Source organism: Macaca fascicularis, chromosome 1 (assembly GCF_037993035.2).
Source record: "Macaca fascicularis isolate 582-1 chromosome 1, T2T-MFA8v1.1".
NCBI classification, from domain to species: domain Eukaryota; kingdom Metazoa; phylum Chordata; class Mammalia; order Primates; family Cercopithecidae; genus Macaca; species Macaca fascicularis.
The window spans coordinates 11531129-11554209 of NC_088375.1; the positions used below are offsets into that span (position 1 = coordinate 11531129).

General features: G+C 37.7%; 1 protein-coding gene across 10 annotated transcripts in view; it reads right to left on the minus strand.

The window, feature by feature from the left end:
• Window positions 1-23081, minus strand: part of RYR2 (ryanodine receptor 2) — a 787495-nt gene that overhangs the window by 205994 nt on the left and 558420 nt on the right. For all 10 annotated transcript variants that reach the window (XR_012434021.1, XM_065543167.2, XM_065543147.2 and 7 more), the window contains 7 exons: window positions 21380-21606; window positions 17523-18327; window positions 14925-15125; window positions 8572-8677; window positions 6152-6295; window positions 3528-3801; window positions 109-223 (listed from right to left, as the gene is read on the minus strand). Coding sequence is in view for 9 of the 10 variants with exons in the window: in XM_065543167.2 (XP_065399239.1) it covers window positions 109-223; window positions 3528-3801; window positions 6152-6295; window positions 8572-8677; window positions 14925-15125; window positions 17523-18327; window positions 21380-21606 (1872 nt within the window). In the remaining variant the exon portion in view is untranslated. The remainder of the gene's footprint in view (window positions 1-108; window positions 224-3527; window positions 3802-6151; window positions 6296-8571; window positions 8678-14924; window positions 15126-17522; window positions 18328-21379; window positions 21607-23081) is intronic.

Here is a 23081-nt window from a genome sequence, read left to right on the forward strand (position 1 = left end):
CTCCAGCCTGGGCTCTGTCTCAAAAAAAATAAAGAATCTGCTATCTATATACTCCAGGAGATGATACTAAATAGCACTAAATAGCATCTCAGGAATCAAAGACTTTACCTTGGACTCTCCACCTCCAAGGACGTTCACCATGACCTCCATCACAGTCTCATGCATCCCCAGTGCCCTCATGAGATTAGGGTGCTGGTAAAACACCTTGTTATTCATAATATCCCTAGAAACGACAACGGACGTATGGGGTAAAGCTCAGAACAACATTTAAATAGTTCACCAAGTTTCTCATAAATCTTTTAGAAATAATTTATGCAAGTTGAAAAGTAAAAGCAATCACAGTATTTAATAAGCCACAAAAGTTAATGAATGTAATTGAGTTTTCCTAAAAAATACTGATAATTTACCAAAACTGGTTGACAAGTGTCTATTCTTTTTAATCGTAATAAACACAGTAAATATTAAACTGTTAAAATGAAATATTTTGGACACATCATTCCTAATTTTATGGATATCCAACCATGCATGTGTCCAACCTTCTTTTATATAAAAATATGAATTAGTGTTATACCATGTTTACATAAAAATTCTTCATATATAAGTATCTCTGCTTTTCATATATATGCTATTGTTAGTACTACATTCAGTATTTGCTATTTCTTTTCAAGTTCATATTATCATTCTGACAAATACTTAAAAGGATTTAAATTCTCCAAGAGAAACTGAGTATACACGAAGTCCAGGTACAAGTAATCTAACTCATTAAAATGGACATCCAGTTTCAAGAAACAGTATTAGGTGATACCTAAAATGTCTCATATTATCATTACTGCATTACATATTCTTGTAATATGTGTGTTCAGGTATTCCTAAGGGTCATAATGTTCAGGAGAAAGTATCATTCACTGCAAATAAAGAGCTCTGTTGATTTCTATTTTAACATAGATCAAATCAATGCCAAGAGTCTTTTCTATAAAACATTTTCTTGTCAGATCTACAGCAAGAATATAACATACAGCCTACAAGAAAACTGAAACTTCTCTTCAAATTAGTTCCCTTTAGTTGAATTACTCACTTATTCATTTAGTCATATGCAAAACTTCAGTTACTCTGGCTATATCAAGAAAGTGGGATAGTATGATTTTGTGTGTGTGTGTGGGTGTGTGTGTGTGTGTATATATATATATATATATATTTTTTTTTTTTTTTTTTTTTTTTTTTTTTTTGAGATGGAGTCTCCCTCAGTCGCCCAGTCTGGAGTGCAGTGGCGCGATCTCCGCTCACTGCAAGCTCCGCCTCCCGGGTTCACGCCATTCTCCCACCTCAGCCTCCCGAGTAGCTGGGACTACAGGCACCCACCACTATGTCCGGCTAATTTTTTTGTATTTTTAGCAGATATGGGGTTTCATCGTGTTAGCCAGAATGGTCTCGATCTCCTGACCTCATGATCCGCCCGTCTCGGGCTTCCAAAGTGCTGGGATCACAGGCATAAGCCACCATACCCGACCGTATATATCATTTTTAATGAAGAGGGCTTTTAGATAGCATAGGTCAGGAAAGCTACTTGGTGCCCGAGTCTAATATGGGTCTGACTTATTTCATGCCAGAACAAACTAAGGTAAACAAAGGCAGCTTTTTCCGTTTTATTGTCTCATTCATTCACATCTTTGAATGAAGTAACTTGATTTTAAAATCTCATTTGCTTTTAGTTTTAGGTAAATTAAATAGCAGTCAGGCTGTCATTTACTAAGAATCTCTCTTGTGTTAAATATTTTGAATACCACGAAAAGAAGCATTTTGCTTTTTAACATCATTTTGAGTTTTATCACTACTGAATGATTTACTTTTTAATGGCACATATCACTGTTGTGTGTTAAGAAAGAATGTGATCTCCATTTCCTGGAAGGTTTCTTTTTCACTTGGTTAATTAAGATAACTTCTTATGAGAGGCTTCCTCGGGTTAGATTTAAATATTAGTACTCAAATAAGACCTATCTATGCTCATACAGTTATAAAGACTATAATATTTGCTTTTCTCAATTGGCTTTTTTGCTTTCCCTTTCTGTCCCATTAGTACATTTATTTTTAGTGTGCAACAATTACCATGAATTTTTAATAGAACCCTTCAGTCAATTTTTATAATTTTAAATACTTAATAGGTCCATGAGCAAGATGCAATATTGTTTTTTGAGTTAAATGTATAGAAATGATATGAAACAATCTGTATCATTATACATTTGTTTTCTTCCCTCAGGATTATATTTGAGTTCTGTCAAAAAAAAACCCTTGTATTCTATTTTATTCATTTTTTTCAAAGAATTAACTCTAAGTTTCTTTGATCAATTTTATTGTTTCTTTTGGTCTATTTTATTCATGTAGCAGTTACCTTTATTATCTCCTCTTTAGCCTGATATCTATGTAACTACATGAGCTTTTTTTTCTGCTAAATATTTGTCTTCTCATCACTGTTTAACATCCTATCTTCCAGATTTCTACATTTTTATGTTTAGGTATTGTTCTTAATGAACATCATAGAGCTTTACATAATTTTTATCTTTGTTATGATTTTGAGTCCATCTTATTTTTTCTTTATTTTTAATTATTTTAAAAAATATTTTAGATATTTAGGGGGTGCAAATGCAGATTTCTTAAATGCATATATTGTGTCACGGAGGAGTCTGGGTTTTCAGTGCAATACAAAAAAAAAGCCTGGGCTTCGGTTGTACCATTACCTGAGCAGTGAACACTAATCAATAGGTAATTTTTCCATCTTATTTTCAAATCCCCAAACTATACAAGCTTATTATTAATGATTGCTTCGATTTATACATGTATAAATCAGTAGTACACTCAATACGACTTATTGCATCCCATTCTTTTTCTCTGAATTCCGTTTTCTTCTCCCTAATGTATATATTAACATGTAGCATAAAAATTTTAGAAGGTCTTCCAATGAGGGTCTGTAAGTAAATATTCTGAAATATCCTTGTTTTATCCTCACTCTTGAATATAGGATATTAACCTTAACCCCCAAATCCACATGAAATGCAAGCTCATTATGCTGAATTCTCAGAAAAGTTGTTCCCCCTACCCCTTCTTTTTCCAAGGCCCAGTAGATAAAGACAAGCTTCCTTATCATTTCCTGCTCATACTTCCCACTACCCACCTTGGATTTCAATGTGTTTTTTAATTTCTTTTTTCAATGTGTTAAATGCCACATAGACCTATGGATCAATGTGTTTTTATTGTCCTATGTTTTTATATATTATTGTACATTACTATGAGACTTAAAAAAAAAACACTCAAAGATATTGGCTGTGTGCCACACTGTGAAATTAGTCTTGTTTCATCACTGAGCAATTTTCTAACTTAGCTTTTGTTTCTATCTCTAGAAAAACAATTTAGTATAATGACCATATAATCCAGACAATACATTTTTATCAATGTAGCTACTGTATTACTATAGGGATAAAAATTAGAAAGAAAACATTTATAAGACAAACGGTTGTAGTCATTAAATAATTTACCCTAATCCGCGAATCATAAGCTTCTCCTCTTCTTTGCCCATTCTCACACTCAGCAGGGACCGAATCTGACCAAGGGACGCCAGCAGGTTGATGGTGTCCTCCACGGACACACCATTTATCGTGTAGGTCTTTGGCAGGGCCCGAACAAGACCCCCAATGCCATCATACTGCCGATGGAGCAACACAAACATGGCCCTCACCAGCTCGGGGTCTTCAATGACAGACTCCTGAGCCCATCTGACCATGGTCTCAGAGATCAGCTGCTGCAGAGTGGCTGCCAAGTCATTATGGATATTTTTTAAAAGAAAAATAAGAGAAGACAAATCAGTTGGACATTTCAAGTCCATATCCTGTACCCCCAAACTGGCATTTCTATTTGTACCAGACTTGAAAAGGCTCTAGATATTCTTTGAAGAAAATAACCTTCATTAGATGATACATATTTCAATACAGATCAGTTACAATCATGCAAGGATAAAACAACATACAAACCTTTCTTTAAAAATCATTCTTATAATTAAATAAGCTATAGTTATATCACTTTTTCAATTACTATTGGCAATTCATACGTAACTGAAGGTATGGTAATTAATATAAGGTGTCCTACTACTTTTATTTGTTTTGTTCTATTATTTTCTTCCCAGAAGGCCTGACATCATTTATCCCTATGAAGTTCAGTCATGGACATTCAGAAAGTATCTGTTTATCCAATTGTCTCCTCAGTTGAGTCACCTGCACCAGTGACCACATATAATCATGTTTTCACCTAAAGTTGTATCCATATTTGTCATTTAAAATGTCTTCAAAAGGATTTGATTGTGAATTTATATTAAAGTGAAAAGTTACTACATACATAGAAAATTACTTTGCAATGTAACATGAAACATAGTAAATTTAAAAGCAATAGAAATATCCAAATCTTTTAAAATAAACAGCAAAATTACCAAAATTAAGTGGCGTGACCAATTTGTGCACGATGAGGTACTTAATCCTAGCATTAATATGCTGGCTTATTTTCAAATTAGGCTGTTTTACTTTCATCTAGAAATTACTTAAGCAAAAACAAAAACTACCATTTTTAACCAAATACAAAATGCAAATAAAATGCCAATATAATCCCCTATATCTCAAAACCACACTGTCATTTTAATCACTCAAGATCATAAACTTGATAATAATAGAAAGTGATTCATAAGAAACGTTGAACTCTGCCATGCACAGTGGCTCACGTCTGTAATCCCAGCACTTTGGGAAGCCGAGGTGGGTGGACGGCTTGAGACCAGGAGTTCAACACCAGCCTGGCCAACATGGTAAAACTCAGTCTCTACTAAAAATATAAAAATTAGGTGTCTTAGTGCATGCCTATAATCCCAGCTACTTAGGAGACAGACAGGCAGGCGGAGGTTGCAGTAAGCCGAGAAGCCGCCACTGCACTCCAGCCTGGGTGATGGAGCGAGACTTTATGGAACTCTGATTTTAAAGAAAACTTGACTCAAATTTGTGACTGTGACACTGAAAAATAAAGTTAGAAGTAACTGTATGAATAAAGGTTTTCTGTTTTAAGTTAGTAAGAAAAAAAAAGTGCTGTAAAAGTTTTCATAAGTTTATTATTATTTTTTTTTTTAATTTCAGGGAAAGCTATTAAGAAACCATTGCTGCATCTTAAAATCAATGCAGTCTAGGGACATGGATGCAGCTGGAAACCATCATTCTTAGCAAACTATCACAAGAACACAAAACCAAACACCGCATGTTCTCACTCATAGGTGGGAACTGAACAATGAGATCACTTGGACTCGGGAAGGGGAACATCACACACCGGGCCCTATCATGGGGAGGGGTGAGGAGGGAGGGATTGCACTGGGAGTTATGATGTAAATGACGAGTTGATGGGTGCTGACGAGTTGATGGTTGCAGCACACCAACATGGCACAAGTATACATATGTAACAAACCTGCACGTTATGCACATGTACCCTAGATCTCAAAGTATAATAGTAATTTTTAAAAAATTAAAAAAAAAAAGAACCTATAAAAAAAAAATCAATGCAGTCTTAGAAGAGAAGTAAAAAGCAGGCTGGCTAGATCCCTCAGACCTACTCAGAGTGCGGTGCCCGAGGGACTCAGAGCCTAAGGGTGCTTGTTTGGTTGTAAGGAGTAGCAGCCATTATTCTTAAATAGGATATGGACCAACCAGAAGTGTATAACAGTTTAGGAAATATTTCAGAACCAAGATATAAAGACAATATCTGTTTAAATTTTAACAAAAAAGTTTAATTTGATGCAATAATATTTGAAAATCAACCTCATATTTAGAAATGAAGGCTAAATTACCATACTTCCTTTTAACTTTCTCTTTATAATCTCTGATAAAATACCTAAATTTCTAGTTCTCTATGGAGACTATCCATCCTTATCATGCTGCTACCTCTCAGTCTGTTGCTAGACACATAGACTGATGCTGCTGTCTATTTCTGGGAGCTACAGGCATCTACTTAAGAGTCTGATTCTTGGAAGTTGCAAACTCAATTATCTCACTGGCTCATCTAGTAGAACATTCGTTTAAAGGATGAGTTAAGTGTTAGCCGTTGGGTCATTTTGCCCGTGCCCTCTTAGACTGCTTACAGGACTTTTTGGAGTCACTCTCAACTGGTTTTTCTGCTTGCTTCTTCTTCAGGTATGTCACCTTTTCTACCAGGGATAGCAGACGCCCTCTAATTGTTAAATCACTGTTTCCATCCAGAGACCCATCTTCATCCAGCTCAATTCCTAGTATAAAAAAACAGAGAGTCAGAAAAAAAAATTTAAATAATACACTTGGGCAAATAATTCTGAGGTCTTGCAATTTCTTTCATGTACAACTTAGAGCAACGTCAAAAAACGTCTGACATTAAGTTAAGCAATCTTGCTTACCAGCCCGCATAAATAACGTTCACTTGTCAGCCTCTTTTCTTCCTCTGTCTTTTTGTTCTATTCCTGTGGGCTCAGGGCTACCACCCAGAACAAAATATAACACTGAGCAGAGACCAAAAAGACTCTCTTAGGGGCAAAGCTCAATCCTGCTATTTTGGCTGACCCCTGGTCATCTCGGACTTCAGATACTGTCTGCCTAGACTTACAGTGCAGCCCTGCCTAAATCACTCCCCCGGGACTTTAATTCTCCTCTCTTGCCTCCAAAAATTTTAGCAGCATTTTGGTTAGTTGAGAAACAGAGAGAACAGGCATAATTAGGTACCCTAAACCAGGGAATGCTTTATATCTGAAACAATAATTCTAAAGTTTTTTTTTTTTTTTTTTTTTTTTTTTTTGAGATGGAGTCTTGCTCTGTCGCCCAAGCTAGAGTGCAGTGGCGCGATCCTGGCTCACTGCAAGCTCCGCCTCCTGGGTTCACGCCATTCTCCTGCCCCAGCCTCCCGAGTAGCTGGGACTACAGGCGCCCGCCGCTGCGCCCGGCTCATTTTTTGTATTTTTAGTAGAGACGGGGTTTCACCGTGGTCTCGATCTCCTGACCTTGTGATCCGCCCGCCTCGGCCTCCCAAAGTGCTGGGATTACAGGCGTGAGCCACCGCGCCCGGCTATAATTCTAAAGTTTTAAAGTATGCCTGTATTTCTATTCTAGGGATACTAGAAATACAGGGATACTTGTAGAAAAAAAAATATATATATATATATGTACATACACACATTTCTATAAGGGATACTTGTAGAAATATATATATATACACACACACATATACACACACACATACATATACACACATGTAGTATAATTTTCTGGGAGTCATTTAGTGGTACTTCATTCATAAACCAAATTAATATGCAAAGTGGTGTTTTTATTATCTCCATTAAAATAAGATAACCAAAGGTTAAACCAGTGGTATTATTTTTATCTGTAACTTTAAAAACAGCTGGTTCATTTTCTTTTATTGAATCATCAGACCTCATCTACACCACTGCATAAAGGAATAAAAACACACACACACACATCCAGAATACCTAATCGATTCCATTTTTAAAGTTTTTAGAATAAAAGGAGGGGAGATTTCCCTTAACAGATCTGGATTACTGACACACAACTCAGTGTAGGGTTTCCATAGGCATTCACTAACTTCAAAAGATATAGTCTAAATTTTCCAGAAAGTACTCCCTCAACTGCTTTAAATACAACTGTTTGTGATCAAATTTCTTTCTTAAAAAAGAAAAAAAAAAAGCAGTTTCATTGAGGTTACTATAAACAAAACTGTACATGTTTTATCTGTGCAACATGAGCTTGGACATACGCATGGGCTTGGACATACGCATGAGCTCGGACATATGCATGAGCTTGGACATATGCATGAGCTTGGACATACGCATGAGCTTGGACATATGCATGAGCTTGGACATACGCATGAGCTTGGACATACGCATGGGCTTGGACATACGCATGAGCTTGGACATACGCATCCATCTATGAAACCATCACCACCAGGAACAGACATAAATCCATCACCTCTAAGTTTCTTAGTGCTTCTTTGTTTTTCTTTTGGGGCGGGGAGTTTGTTTGTTTGTTGCTGTTTTAAGAATACTTAACATGACATCTACCCTCGTAACAGAATTTTAAGTGCACAATACAGTATTGTGAACTGGAACCACGCTGTTGTGCCGTGGATCTCCAGAATTCATTCATCTTGTATAACTGAAACTTTGTACCCATTGACTAAACCAACCTTAACGTCCCTGCCGCAGGCGCCTGGCCACATGTCCCCCTTCCCATTTCCTGCCACTGATGGAAAGAGGAAAAAGAGAGAAAGAATTTTGGTCACCTTCTGTTCAGTTTAACTGCCTCTCTGATTTCTCTATCCCTCAGGACTCCCCACACAGGGACAGTTATTTTGCCATTTTGCCATAATAAATGTTTTTATATAACATTAATAAATGTTTTTATATAACCTTCTAACAGGTATTGTGTGTATTCGTGAACATATTTGCATGTACGCTTAATTTCGTCTCAGGATATATGGATTAAAAACACATAATAAGAGCTTTTATTACAAAGACCTTACCACAATGCGTCATCAAATCTTCATGGAAATCCAATAGTTGGTCACGAATTTCTTCTGGACACGGACATTCACTTTTGTCATCCTTAAAATTGAGAAGCATATTGATCTGAAAGTTTGAAAAACAAGAAAGAGGAAGAAGGAGAAAGAAAAGAAAGGTGAATTCAAGAATGGCACAGCAGGGCTGGGCGGAGTGGCTCACGCCGGTAATCCCAGCACTTTGGGAGGCTGAGGCGGGCAGATCACGAGGTCAGGAGTTCGAGACCAGCCTGGCCAACATGGTGAAAAACCATCTCTACTAAAAATACAAAAATTAGTTGGGTGTGGTGGTGCACCCCTGTAGTCCCAGCTACTTGGGAAGCTGAGGCAGGAGAATTGCTTGAACCTGGGAAGCGGAGGTTGCAGTGAGCCAAGATCGTGCCACTACACTCCAGCCTGGGTGACAGAGTGAGACTTTGTCTCAAAAAAAAAAAAAAAAAAAAATGGCACAGCAACTACCATAAAAGCAAAAATGCTCAAAATCTCTGATTGTTCATAAATTATTCCTCCACAGGTGTCCATCACACAACCCAACCAGTACTGCAGAATAAATCAAATCATTCATAGCTTAACAAGCTGCAAAATAGTTATATAACCTTTCTTCCTCTTTCTCAAGTCCACAATATGTTACACTCTTGTATACTTTAAGGATTCTTAACTAAGAGATCTAAAGGCTATTTTTAAAAAGTGTTGTATTATGCTTATCCTAAATTTCCATTATTTTCTAGCTAACACCTCTACTTTATAGAGCATTTATTGAATATTTAAAAGAACTCTTTTTGAGAACACAGACACAAAGAAGGAAAAATATAATTGAAAAGTAACATTGGTTTGAGTATCCCTTATCTGAAATGCTTGGGCCCAGAAGTGTTTCAGATATAGGATTTTTTTTTTCAGAGTTTGGAATACAATCATCCTTTAGAATCCACAGAGAATTGGTTCCAGGACCCTCCATAGAGACAAAAAGCCACAGATGATCAAGTCTCTTATATGAAATGGCACAGAAACTGCATATAACCTATGTATACTCTCTCACATATTTTAAATCATCTCTAAATTACTTATAATACCTAATACAGTGCTGACACATCACTTCATTTAAGTGGATTAGACATAGTACTGGGTGTACAGCAAATTCAAGTTTTGTGTTTTGGAACTTTGTAGAATTTTTTTGAATACTTTCAAGATACAGTTGGTTGAATCCACAGATGTAGAACCCACAGATAGAGAGGACCAGCTCCATTTGCATACAAATGTGATATTTTGAGGATAGAACCCAAGTCTAAAAATGAAAGTCACCTATGTTTCATACACACCTTACACACATAGCCTGAAGGAAATTTTATAAAATATTTTAAATAACTTTGTGCATGAAATAAACTTTGTACTAAATATTCACATGTGGAATTTTCCACTTGTGGTATCATGTCAGTGCTCCAAATGTTTTGGATTTTGGAGTATTCTGGGTTTTGAATTTTTGTATTAGGCATGGTTAATCTTTATAAGGGATAACTACGCTGCTGCTAACATTAATGGTTCAGTTAAACTGTGGGAAATTTTCTTCCATTTATGTTTGAACAATAATATTAAATTTATAAATTTGGAAAAAAAGATGCTTTCCCATAATTTTCCTTTAAGAAACTATTTTAGATTTTCTTTTTGGCATTTATGTGATTTTTTTCCCTAAACGTTTATTTTGATATAATTACAGATTTATATGCTATTGTAAGAAATAATACAGAGAGACTTCAAGTACCCTTTATGCAGTTTCCCCAATGGTAACACTCTGCAAAACTGTAGTACTATATCATAATCAGGATAGCAACTTTAGTGCAGTCAAAACAGAGGATAATTCCTTTATCTCAAAGATCCCTCCCGTTACCCTTTCATGACCACACCCACATCCCTCTGTCTGCCCCTCATCCTTAACCACAAATTTGTTTTCCATCTCTTTGGTTTTGTCATTGCCAGAATGTTACAGAAATGGAATCTTACAGTGTGTAAGTGCGTATTCCCATATGATCCTTTAAAAATATGTATTTAATTGGCAAATATTAATTGTACGTATTTTCGGGGTACCATGTGATGCTTCAATACATGTATACATTGTAGAAAGATTAAATCAAGATAATTAACATATTCATCACCTCATTTACTTATCGTTATTTCAAAGGTGAGAAGAAAAGAATCCCATACGATCACTTGGTGTCAGCAGGGAGGGCCGTGGTAAGTGGTTTCATTCCTGGTATGGGTAATTTGTATCTTCTCTTTTTTTCTTTGTCAGTTGTTTTAGAGGTTTGTCAATTTCATTGTTATTTTTTAAATAACCAGCTTTTGGATCCATTTTTTCTATTGTCCTGTTTTCAGCTTCATTACTTTCTGTTATTAGCTACATTAGTGACTTCTGTCTGCTTGCTTTAGGTTTATTTTACTCATTGTTTTCAAAATTCTTGAAGTGGCAGGTTAGATTATTGATCTGAGTGGTTTCCACTTTTTAAATGTAAGCACTGAGTGCTATAAATTTCCCTCTTGGCCTTGGTTTAGCTGTGGCACAAATTTTCAAATGTGATGTGTCCAATTTCTTTCAGTTTAATGAATCTTTAAATTTCTCCCCAGACTTCCTCCTCAAACCACAGATTATTTAGAAGTGGGTCGTTTAGTATCTCTAAGACTTTGGAGATTTTCCAGTTACCTTTCTGTCACTGATTTCTAATTTGATTACAATGTGATTAAAAAAATGTGTATGATTTCAACATTTAAAAATTTCTTGAGGTTATTTTATGGCCCAGGATATGTTCCATCTTAGCAAATGTTTTATGGACACTTGAAAAGAGTGTGTACTTTGTTGTTGGGTGGAGTAGTCTACAAATCTTGATAGATCTAGTATTTGATAATAGTGTGGAGTTTTCCCATATCATAGCTCATTTTTCTGTTTAGCTGTTCTATCAACTGAGAGAGGAGTCTTGAAGTCTGCAATAACTTTGGATTTGTCTATTTCTTCTTACAGTTCTATTAGTTTTGCCTTCACATATTTTGCTCTATTGTTTAATTCATATACATTTATCTTCTTGGTGGATTGACCATTATGTATTATCTTTGTCTCTCGGTAATTTTCTGTGCTCTGAAGTCTACTTTATGTGACATAGCTACTTATGCTTTATTTTGATTAATATTTTAATAATACATATTCCTTTAACTTTTCCCTTTTAATCTGTATACATTATTACATTTGAAGCGAGTTTCTCATAGCAAGTATATAGTTGGATTGAGTTTTTTAAATTCACTCTGCCAATTTCTTTTAATTGGTATATTTAGATTATTTATATTTGTGTAATTATTGATATGCTGTGACTTCAGTCTGTCATTTCACCTGTGGTTTTGTTTGTTCTCTCTGATTGATTTTTACTGACTTGCTATGCATTACCTGAAGAATATTTAGCATCCTATTTTGATTTATCTGTAGTACTTCTCAGGGTATCCCTTTGTACAGCTTTTCTAGTGCTTGCTCTGTGCATTACTTTATATACAGACCTAACGTACAGTCTACTGGTATTGACGGTGTACCAGATGGTACAATGTCGACACCAGTAGACTTCAGTTTCAGTGAAGGATAGAAACCTTATCTCCCTTTATGTTCCTTTATTCTCCTCTGTTTATAATTTTTAAATATTCCTTATACATGTATTTAGAAACACATCAGTTTTACGATTTTTGCTTCAACCATCAAACATAAATTAGAAAACTCCAGAGGAGAAGAAAATGCACTGTATTTGCCATATTATAACATTTCCCAGTGTTCTTTCTTCCTTTCTGAATTTTCCAAATTTCCTTCATTTTTCATTTTCCTTATATTTAAAAAAATCCTTTAGCATTCTTTTAGTGTAGGTCTGCTGTGGTCAAATTCTTACAACTTCCTGTCATTTGAGAATGTCTTGATTTCCCCTTCGTTCCTTAAGAATATTTTCTAGGTACACAGAACTCTGAGGTGATAGTCTCTTCCTTCAGCATTTGAAAATTGTTGTGCCACTTCCTTCTGCCCTCCATACTTTCAATGAGAAATCTGCTGTCACTCAAATTCTTTTTCCCTCTGTAGGTAGTGTCATTTCTTTAAAGACTCTGTCTTTAATTTTTTCAGAAATTTGACTATGATGTGTCTCGGTATAGATTTATGTTTATCCTATATGGAATTTACTCATCTTCTTGAATCTCTCACTTCATATCTTTTACTGACGTTGAAAAGTTTTCAGCCATTATTTTCTTCATTTTTTTTCAGTTCACCCTCTTTCTCCTATCCTCTGAGACTCCAACATCACAAATGTTAGATCTTTTGTTATATTCATCTTTTCTTCAGATGGAATAGTTGATATCACCCTCTCTTCAGTTCACTGATTGTTTCTTCTTCTCCCTTCATTCTGCTTTTAAGCCCATTCATTGACTTTTAAAATCTCAGTGATTACATTTTTCAGGTTTAAAATTTCCATTTGGTTCTTTGTTATATATTTTGTTTCTCTGCTGCTGAGGCTTTCTATTTTTTTTTTTTTTTTCCATTTTGAAGGAATTACAGGGTGATTGCTTTCAAAACTTCATCAGATAATTTTAACATCTTTGTTGTCTCAGTGTTGGTGTTTATTGATTGTTTTTTTTCACTCAAGTTTTTCTTGGTTCTTCACACACATGATTTTTAATTGAAATCTCAACATTTTGAGGATTATGCTAGGAGCTCTGGGTCTTATTTATAACTCTGTTTTACCTGACTTCCTCTGACCCCATCCAGCAGGAGAAGGGCTTAGGGTACCTTATTGCTGCCAGGTGCGGGGGGGAAGTCCATTTTCCCACTCAGCCTCCTTGGACATCTGGAGGAGGGAAGGGAGCCTGTTACTGGTGGGCAGGGGTAAAAAGTTCTGCTTTCTCACTAGACCTGTACTGATGTGACCCTTGCTAGAAAGGGTAAGAGTGTCTTGTTACTTCTCCTTCCACAACCTCTACTGATACTTTGGAAGAAATGGGCCTTGTTACTATTCAGCGGGGATAAAGTCGCAGCTCTGTCCTCCACTGGGACACCTTGTTACAGCCTGGTGAGAGTGGAAGTCAAGGTTCCCCACTCGGCCTGTGCCCAGTGTGGGTGGGGAACAGTTTTCTCTGTGGTTTTTGGCTGCAGTAGTGCAGTTATTATCTAACACATTTCTGTCTTGCTAAGCTGCCCCTTTCCTGATCCTTTGTCTAGAGAGAGAAGGCTTTTGTTGCAGCTTTTCTTGTCTATGCTCATTGGTGTTTCCTGGTTGCCGGCTTCTTTAGCTTCAAATCTGGGATAGATGAGGCAAAAAGAAAACCCAGGGAACTCACCCCCATGTTGTTCCTTGGGTCCTGAGTTCTGTAGTCAACCTTCCTTCATCTATCTTTCAGAGTCTTCTTGTATTGTCTTCTTTGTAATGTCCAAGGTTTTAGTTGTACTTAAAAGCAAGAATCGGGAAAAGCACATGTACTCCATCTTTCCAGAAGCAGAAGTTTCCCAACAATAGTTTAACAGAGTTAATCTGGAAGAGGCTGGACCTGTTCTCTGTTCAATAAATGCTGTTTATAACAATTAAGAAAATTCCACAGCCCTTTCCTCAAAGAAATTACATTCTGGTGAGAAAAAAAAATTCCGTAATTAGTCCCTATAAACACTTTCATTCTGAGCTACCCTGGATAGAGAAGAAAATGGTAAGGGTAAGAAATCAAAAAAGACATCTGTGAATTACATTGTTTAACCACCATCCCTACACCTTGGTAACTCCCCACACTCTGAGGCAGATTCCAGAAAATTCACATCCCCAAACTAGCCCAATTTTCTGATTCAGGCAGGTGCCCTTGGTTCTGTTGTACCCTCAGGAGGCCTGACTTTGGAGGTAAGCAATGAGAAGAAGAACCACAGACAGGTCATCAGTCTTCCGGCAAGCAAGGTGGAAGAGACACGTGTTTCTTCTATGGAAAGCCTCTAGCATCAAGTCCTAGGAATCAAAAATTCCTATGAGTGGAAGATGATGAAGACCCATTTGTGGCTGAAATTTGCTCCTATCAAGAATTTCAGACTCTGGCATATCTTGGCCTTCTCAAAGAGTCCGTGATATACCTGATATCTTCTAATAAGTCCCTCTTTTGTTTAACCAAAGAAATTTTTTTTGGTGAAACTAAGAATACTAACTAAATCAACTTGATGAGTTTAAACAGAACAAGGAAAACAAGACGTGTGACTTATGATACAATTTTGCAAGGCACAGATCCTGAATGACTAAAAGCCAAAATAAATACAAAGAATTTTCATTTAACTTCTGTACCTGCTCTTGAGGTGGTGATCTGAATTCCTTTGTTTTCCTGGCTGTGAGTGCAGCTGACATGTTTAAGGCTTGCATAACTTCATTGTATCGGAAACGTTGATTGTCTTGGAGCTTAGCTACAAAATCATCTGAAAAGGCTACAATGGCTTCTATCCGGTGCCGGACCTGGCAGTCACAGAGGTATTGAAGCAGTAGGCACATCTAAGAAGACCATCAAAAAAACGTCAAATTTAATTTCTAAATCCTTTAATAATGTGCATCAAATCATGACCTGTGGTAAACATCCTTAGTTGCTTACTCTTCTCTCTTAGAAACAGAATCCTGATTTCGTATAGGCAGCAATGTGCTTGGTCCCAGGAGATGAAGCATAATTTATCTAAGCAAAAATGGCAAATAAATGTCCCTTTAGTGGACGCTAATTGATATGGTCTGGTTATTTTCCCACCAAAATCTCATCTTGAGTTGTAATAACCCCCACATGTCAAGGGCGGGGCTGGGTGGATATAACTGAATCATGAGGGTGTCTTCCCCCATGCTGTTCTTGTGGTAGTGAATAAGATCTGATAGTTTTATAAATGGGAGTTCCCCTGCACATGCTCTCTTGCCTGCCGCCATGTAAGATGTGACTTTGCTCCTCATTTGCCTTTTGCCATGACTGTGAGGCCTCCCCAGCAGTGTGGAACTGGGATTCAACTAAACCTTTTCCTTTTACAAATTACTCAGTCTCAGGTATATCTTTATTAACAGTGTGAGAACGGACTAATACACTTACCCTCCCAACCTCCCTTTCAGCCACAACTGCAATGGCCAATGAAATATATAAGGGAAACTTTGCTAAGGGTCTTCTGGGAAAGATATTCCATCAGTGATAAGAGACTAGAATTCCCTTCTTTCAAAATGAGTGTAACTGGGTGATGACATGATTACTGCAGAAAGAATAAGGTGAGCATTTTAGGAAGAAAACCACAGGCTGAGGATCACAGAGCAGAAAGATGTTAAGATCTGGGTTACGGATGACATCATTGAGCTGCTGTACCAATTCCAGAAATCTAAACTTAAGACAATTAAGTGGTGAATGCTCATTCATTCAGTGGTTAGCTGGGTCTTTCTCCTACTGAAAACCAAAAGGATTTATAACTGAGTGAGTATGTTGGTAGAAACATTTCTAAAAGAGAACACTCTGGCAAATATTTAAAAAACTATACTCTCAATACTTATTGTGATATAAATACATGACAGTGTCAAAGAGGACCTTAAAACCCTCTGTGTCACCATCTGCAATATAACCATTTCTCTCAATGCTGTCTCTGAAGTAGTCACAGTGTCCATCCCCTTTTCTCCATCTCCTTTGCCCCACCCTCCTCTGAGCATGGTCTCCTAGAGTCTGGACCAGCGTGAAAGCCTTCTGACTAATCAGATACTAGATCACTCTCTCTTTCCTCCCTCCAGTAGCCACACTGGCCTTTTCCTGCCTCAGGACCTTTGCTGGGCTATTTGTTTTGCATGGAAAGCTCCTAGAACACCCTGCCCCATTCCTTTTCCTTGTAATTGCTGAGCACGACTCTTAAATCTGAACTCAGCTTAAAAGTCACAATCCCTGAGGGGTCTTCCCCCTTATCTTTCTAACAGTAATCCAGTCTAAATGTTCTTTCTTTTAGTAATCCATTATTTGCCTTCAAAGTATTTAATGCAATTAGCAATAAGATTTTTTAATGCATAAATGAGTGCATATTTCCTTAGAGGCTGTGAGTTTCTGAAAGGCAGGGTTCACTTGTGTTTCCCTAAGTGCATACCCAGAGTAAGGCTTCAGTCAATGCTGACTAAAGGAACGAGGAGCAAAAAAGCAGGTCAGCGATGCAAACATCAAATTGACTTTAATAAACAGAGGAGACATTAATAAAGGACCCTTTAGACATCTTGATGAGCATCAAGACAGCCAATGTGTCTGATTCCTTAAACACATACTAAGGTGGCTGGGTACAGCGGCTTACACTTGTAATCCTAGCACTATGGGAGGATGAGAATGGAGGATCACTTGACACCAGCCTGGGCAACATAACGAGACCTCATTTTGACTAAAAATAAAAAAAAATTAACTGGGCATGGTGGCATGCCTACAGTCCCAGCTGCTGCAGAAGCTGAGGCGAGAGGATGGCTCGAGCCCAGGAGATCTAGGCTGCAGTTAGCTATGACTGCACCACCACCACTGCACTCCAGCCTGGGTGACTGAGACCCTGTCTCAAAACACCAAAACAAAAGCATACGAGGGGAAAGTAAAGCCTTGCTATGTGACAATGGGTGCATCTACTGGTAAACGAGCATTCTAAGGTTGGTAAGAGTGGAAATAGGGGTAGAAAGGGGTATTTGATGGCTTGTATTTCAGGTATTTCAATGTAATGAAGGTAAAACATGTATGAAACAAAAGGAGATGGCTAATGAATAAGGCGGAGAAGAACAGGAAGTTAATTTTATGAAGAACTACCATTACACAGGAATGCAAAGAAATAAACACACATCCACAGAAAGAAACAAAGGCATGTTCCAATACCTTAATGCTTAGTCATTCTGAAATTCACCCAAATCTCTTGTTCTGATTACCTGCAATTTAACTGGCTCTGGCAGTTTCATTTGGAGCAGGCCTTCCTTGGGCCGCTTGCCCCCCTTGGCTTCTTCCTCACCAGCTCCTTGCAGCTTTGCGTCATCCACACTGAGCTCTTTCTCCAGTGTATCACTCTCCTCCTCTGGAGTGGCCGCTTCTTTAAACACACTGGGCTCGATAAGCTGCAAGATGTGCTTCAAGTCCTCGTTGTGGAAGATGCCCATGATTAGCAGGGTATAGAAAAGCTTGATGAGAGGCACAAAGAGGAATTCAGTAGTCCCTCCAACTGGGTCCCGGGCATGAAGACTGCCCTCTTTAACAGCTTCCGTCAGCATCTGTATGGTCTTGGCCTTGAGGATGTCCAGTGGGAACTCTGGACTATACTGGTAACATTCATTACTAACACTTACAAAACTGGGGGAGGAAAACTGCATCCGTGGCCTGAGAGAGGTGCTGAGGCCGATCCCTGGAAGGCCATGCTTTTTGTTCTCATCGGGGAACAGGGTGATGCTCTTCGTCTCCTCCGTCATGGGGACAATGTACTCGTTGTTCATCATGAGCCTGGCAGTGGCATAGGAGCTCAGGTGGATGTCGATCAGCAGGTCATAGTAGCCAGCACGCAGCAAGCCAGGCATGTACTTGTTCTCAATGGCGTAGAGGAGCTGAGGTTCATCCACGTGGCTGCACAGGGCGTGGGCCACCCGGTGGTTCCCAAGAGCACAGACAGCTGAGTAGAGCCGCAGAGTGTGATAGTGAAATTTCAGCAACTCCTCCTGCTCTGTCAACTCCAAGATGTCAACAGATCTGTAGAAGGGAGGAGAGTGGTAGTAAGATTCGAAATGAATGATTTTTGAAAATCTGACTCAGAGGAGAAATCAGTATACATTGTAAATTTGAAGGCAAACAGTTATGGGAATAGACAGTGCAGGCTGAACATCCCTAATGTGAAATGCTTGGGACCGGAAGTGTTTGGATTTGGGACTTGATTCAGACTTTGGAATGTTTGCGTTATACTTACTGGTTGAGCATCCTGAATCTGAAAGTCTGAAATGTGAAATACTCCATTTCCTTTGAGCATTATGTTGGTGCTCAAAATGTTTCAGATTTTGGAGCATTTCGAATTTCAGATTTTGGGATTTGGGACACCCAACCTATGTCTTCTTTTAGTTTTCTTTGACATGTTTAACGGCTGCATAGTACTTTTAATCATTTCTAGATGTTTTACAGATTTTCTTCTACATAGAATTTGACACTTTTTTAGCACCTCCTTCCTCCTCCATTGTATCAAGGATCTGTTGCTGTGAGCTGAGATTGCGCCACTGCACTCCAGCCTGGGCAACAGGGTGAGACTCCACCTCAAAACAATATATAAATAAACAAACAACAAAAAAGTCTCTAGCAGAGAAATTTCTTTCATATGTCATTGTCATTCAATTGTTCATCAAATATCACTGAGTGCCTATTATGTATTAACACTGTGCACTGATGAGACAATGGTGAATAATACAGTCATGATTCCTGTCCCCAGGGAGCTTATATCCAATTGAGGGAGTAAACCACCCCCGCTGATCAAAATGGAGCAAATTAAATGATCAACTGTGACATGTGTTAAGGAGAAACAAAGTACACACTGACATACATCTACTGCCATAGCAAACTTTAAAATATTAATGATTTGTCATGTTATTGGGGCATCAGATTCTTCTCAACCACGCTGGTTAAGACTTCCTTTTTTGGAATTTGGATTTTGAAACTCACCATATTTTTCTGCGGCTGCTAGAAAGAATGAAATTAAGGCGGGCCCCGACTCTACCAACCGGTGTGGTATAAATGACTGTGTGTCGCTCTTAGCCTCAGTTTTATTTTCCTATCCATATCTTTTCTACGGCCTGATGCCAGTGACACATTTTTATACATTCCTGTTGCATATGATTTGGAAAACTCCCTTAAGTCCTTTATGAACTTTAGTGGGAGTTTAAATTATCCATTCACATACATATACATCTATCATAGGCAATTAATATAAATTATAAACTACTGAGACAAGGTGTTATGTTGGTTTTCAATGATAGCATGCCAAAATGTTAAATTATAATGTTAAAGTTCCATGCTCAGTAGAGACACAACATTTTCCTTCACAAACAAGAATTCCTTCCCAAATGTTATATTTGTTTTGGTTGTTCAATATTTTCTTAAAAAACATCATCAGATGAAAAATTATGATAAAACTCTTCTCACAAAAAAGAATAAAATTAAAATCAAACTGAACCATCTCAAGAGTACGTTATGAAAGATATCTAATTACATTAAATATGTAAATACATATTTAACGCATAAAAATAATTAACTAGTCAGATTAATTTTTTTGTTTTTCTTTTGTTTTAAAACATCTTTGATGAGCTGTAATTTACATGCTATACAGTTTACCGACTTAAAATACATAATTTAATAGTTTTTGTATATTCATGGAGTTGTATAATGATAACCATAATTATCGTTAATTGAGTTTAGAACATTTTTATCACCCCAAAAGGAATTTAGTACCCATTAGCAGTCCTGTTCTGCTCCTAGCCCTAAGTAACCACTAATCTACTTTCTATTTCTAAAGATTTGTCTATCATGGACTTTCCAATTAAATAAAATCCACACTAGTAGGATTCTTTCACTTAATATGCTTTCGTGATTGGTTTCTTTCACTTAACATAATGTCTTCAAAGTTCTTGCATTTTGTAGCATGTATCAGCACTTCAATCATTTTTACTACCAAATAATATTATATAGATATATCACATTTTGTTTATTGATTCATAAGTTGGTGTACATTTGGGGTTCCTTTTTTTTTTTTACTATTATTCATAATGCTTCTATGAATATTCATGTACAAGTTTTTGTGTGGACATATTTTAATTTCTCTTGGATATATATGAGTAGCAGAAATGCTAGATCACATGGTAATGCTATAATTTTATTTTTTGAGGAACTGACAAACTGTTTTCCAAAGCATAGGTTAAATTTTAAAGATATTAAAATCAAAAATGCCAAGAACATCTAAAGATATAAAAATGGACCTGGCTTCAATAATTATTTTCAGATTAAAGACTTAAAACATACAAATACGATTGTGCATTACTTTCATAACATGTTTTTACTCAGTTTGTGACTGAACATTTCAATGGTATTTTGGGAAGGAAATCTTGGCCCAAAACTTAGAAACTTAGCTCCTTATTGATAAGAAGTACTGCTTAAATGAAATCTCTGCCATTTAATTGGCTATCACATGGAAAAACAGAAAATCATAAACAAAGCTATCTTTGAGTATTTATTATACTTCATGTTACTATTATTACTGCATATACTAGAATGCATATAAAATTGTTTCCAAGGCACTCACAGTATTTCCCCAATTTTCTTTCATTAATATCTCTTGGGATCAGTCTTTTACATCTATAAAATGAAGGGTTGAACATAGGAATCATAAGGGATTCCTATGATTCCATCTCTAATATCTCACAATTCTCTACTACAGTACTCTTCTAAGTCATAAGTTGGATTGCAGTTGCACCTGTCTGAATTTTTATTTGCTGTTGTCTGGTAAGTAACACAAGAGTGAATGAAGAAACCATCATGGGGTACCTTCAACTGCAGAATAATTTTTTTCAGTAACAAAGTGGTTGAGAAATAAACGTAAACTTGGAATACGCAGAATAATTACTCCACTGCCAAAAGAATTGAGACCTTCGTAAATTTCATTTTGTTTCTTTAGAACCACCCCCGCCCCGCACCACTACCAGAAGCCCCGGGCCGCAGGCTAATCCCAAGCGTCCCAATCAGAATGTCACGGATTCATGGGGCTGACCTGTTTTCCTCAGGGATATGAAGAGACATGAACTGCAGGGGATCCAAACACTGCACCAACCAGCCTTGGCGTTCACTTATTCGAGACACATCTACCTTCAAAAACTGGTTGGGCATTCTGCTCCACAGCACGTGTGACAGGAACTGCACGTGGAGGCGCGGGGGACACTGCGGCACGGGGTTCTTGTGCTCACTCTTGAATAATCCCGCCGAGAGAGGCATCACATTCTAGGGGATGAGGAGGCAGAAAAAGAATGAATTTAGAGCATCCCTTGGGGTTCACAAAGTAATGACTAGAATTCTGCAAAGGACAGAGACAGGGAAAGTAAGATAGCCCTATGAGCCAAGCAAAGTCAACATAAGAAATCATAGAAATTGGGTTGAAAAGTTTCTGAAAGGACAAACCAGGAACTATATTGTGAGGAAAATACCTATACCTTCAGGGCAGTCAAACAGGTTTCGGGATGTGGCTTTCCCATATACTGAACGGCACAGAGAGAAGGCCAAGCACAACCAAGCATACCCATATATCCTTTATATTTCTTTACTAGGCTGGGACCTCAGGGAGAGCCAGCAAGTCTTTAGGGACTTTCAGGGCCAAACTTCCTGAATGACAGATAGGTCACATCTCCCTGGCTCTCTCTCTCTCAATATCTGTTGTCTGTCACCCAACTCGTCCTTCAAACACTTCCTCTAGCCAGAAGTATTCCAGATAAAGCTCAACAGATAAACCTGACTACCAACCAAGAAAACAGAATATGATAGGCATTAACAAACATATTTATTTCTCCTCCACCTCCAATGGCATCGTCAGCCATCCTTAATTCCTTCCGTCGGCTGTCAAAGAAAAAGAGTTCTCTACTCTGCCAAAAGCCTCTTCATTTATCTATGATCTTGACAACACCGATGTCTGCCTCTTATGGGATTTTAGCTCATATTTCTGCATTACCTTCTATCTCTCCTTCTCCTCTAGAGCCCCCTCAATTGCATGCTCTAGACTGTTTCATTCTCATACTGCTTTCCTATTGCCCTCTAACAATAGCGGGGGGAAATGTCAAGTACTGGTTTAAATACTGATGATATGTTAAAGAATAAAACTAACCAAACCCCCGCCCTCAAATAGTTTCCATTTTTCTCACTGAAAGTATGAAATAAAATCAGTAAGTAATTTAGATGAATTAAATGGTATTTTAGAAGAGATGTCATAGGGCTGGGAGTTTGGGGAACAGAAAGCCAGAATGGAGGAACCAGAATGCAGGGCAGCAATTTTAAATGGGGTTGTCAGAAAGGGTGTCATTGAGAAAGTGACATTTAAAGAAAGACTGGGCTTGGCACAGTGGCTCATGCCTGTAATCCCAGCACTTTGGGAGGCCTAGGGAGGTGGATCACTTGAGGTCAGGAGTCCAAGATCAGCCTGGCCCACATAGTGAAACCCTACCTCTGCTAAAAATACAAAAATTCGCCTGTAAAAAATATTAAAATGGTGGCGTGTTCCTGTAGTCCCAGCTACTCGGGAGGCTGAGGTGGGAGAATTGCTTGAACCTGAGAGGCGGAGGTTGCGGTGAGCTGACATTGTGTCACTGCACTCCAGCCAGGGTGACAAGTGAGACTCTGTCAGAAAGAAAGAAAAGGGAAGGGGAAGCGGGGAAGGGGGAAAGGGAGGGAGGGAGGAAGGAAGGGAGGGTGGGAGGGAGGGGGAGAAG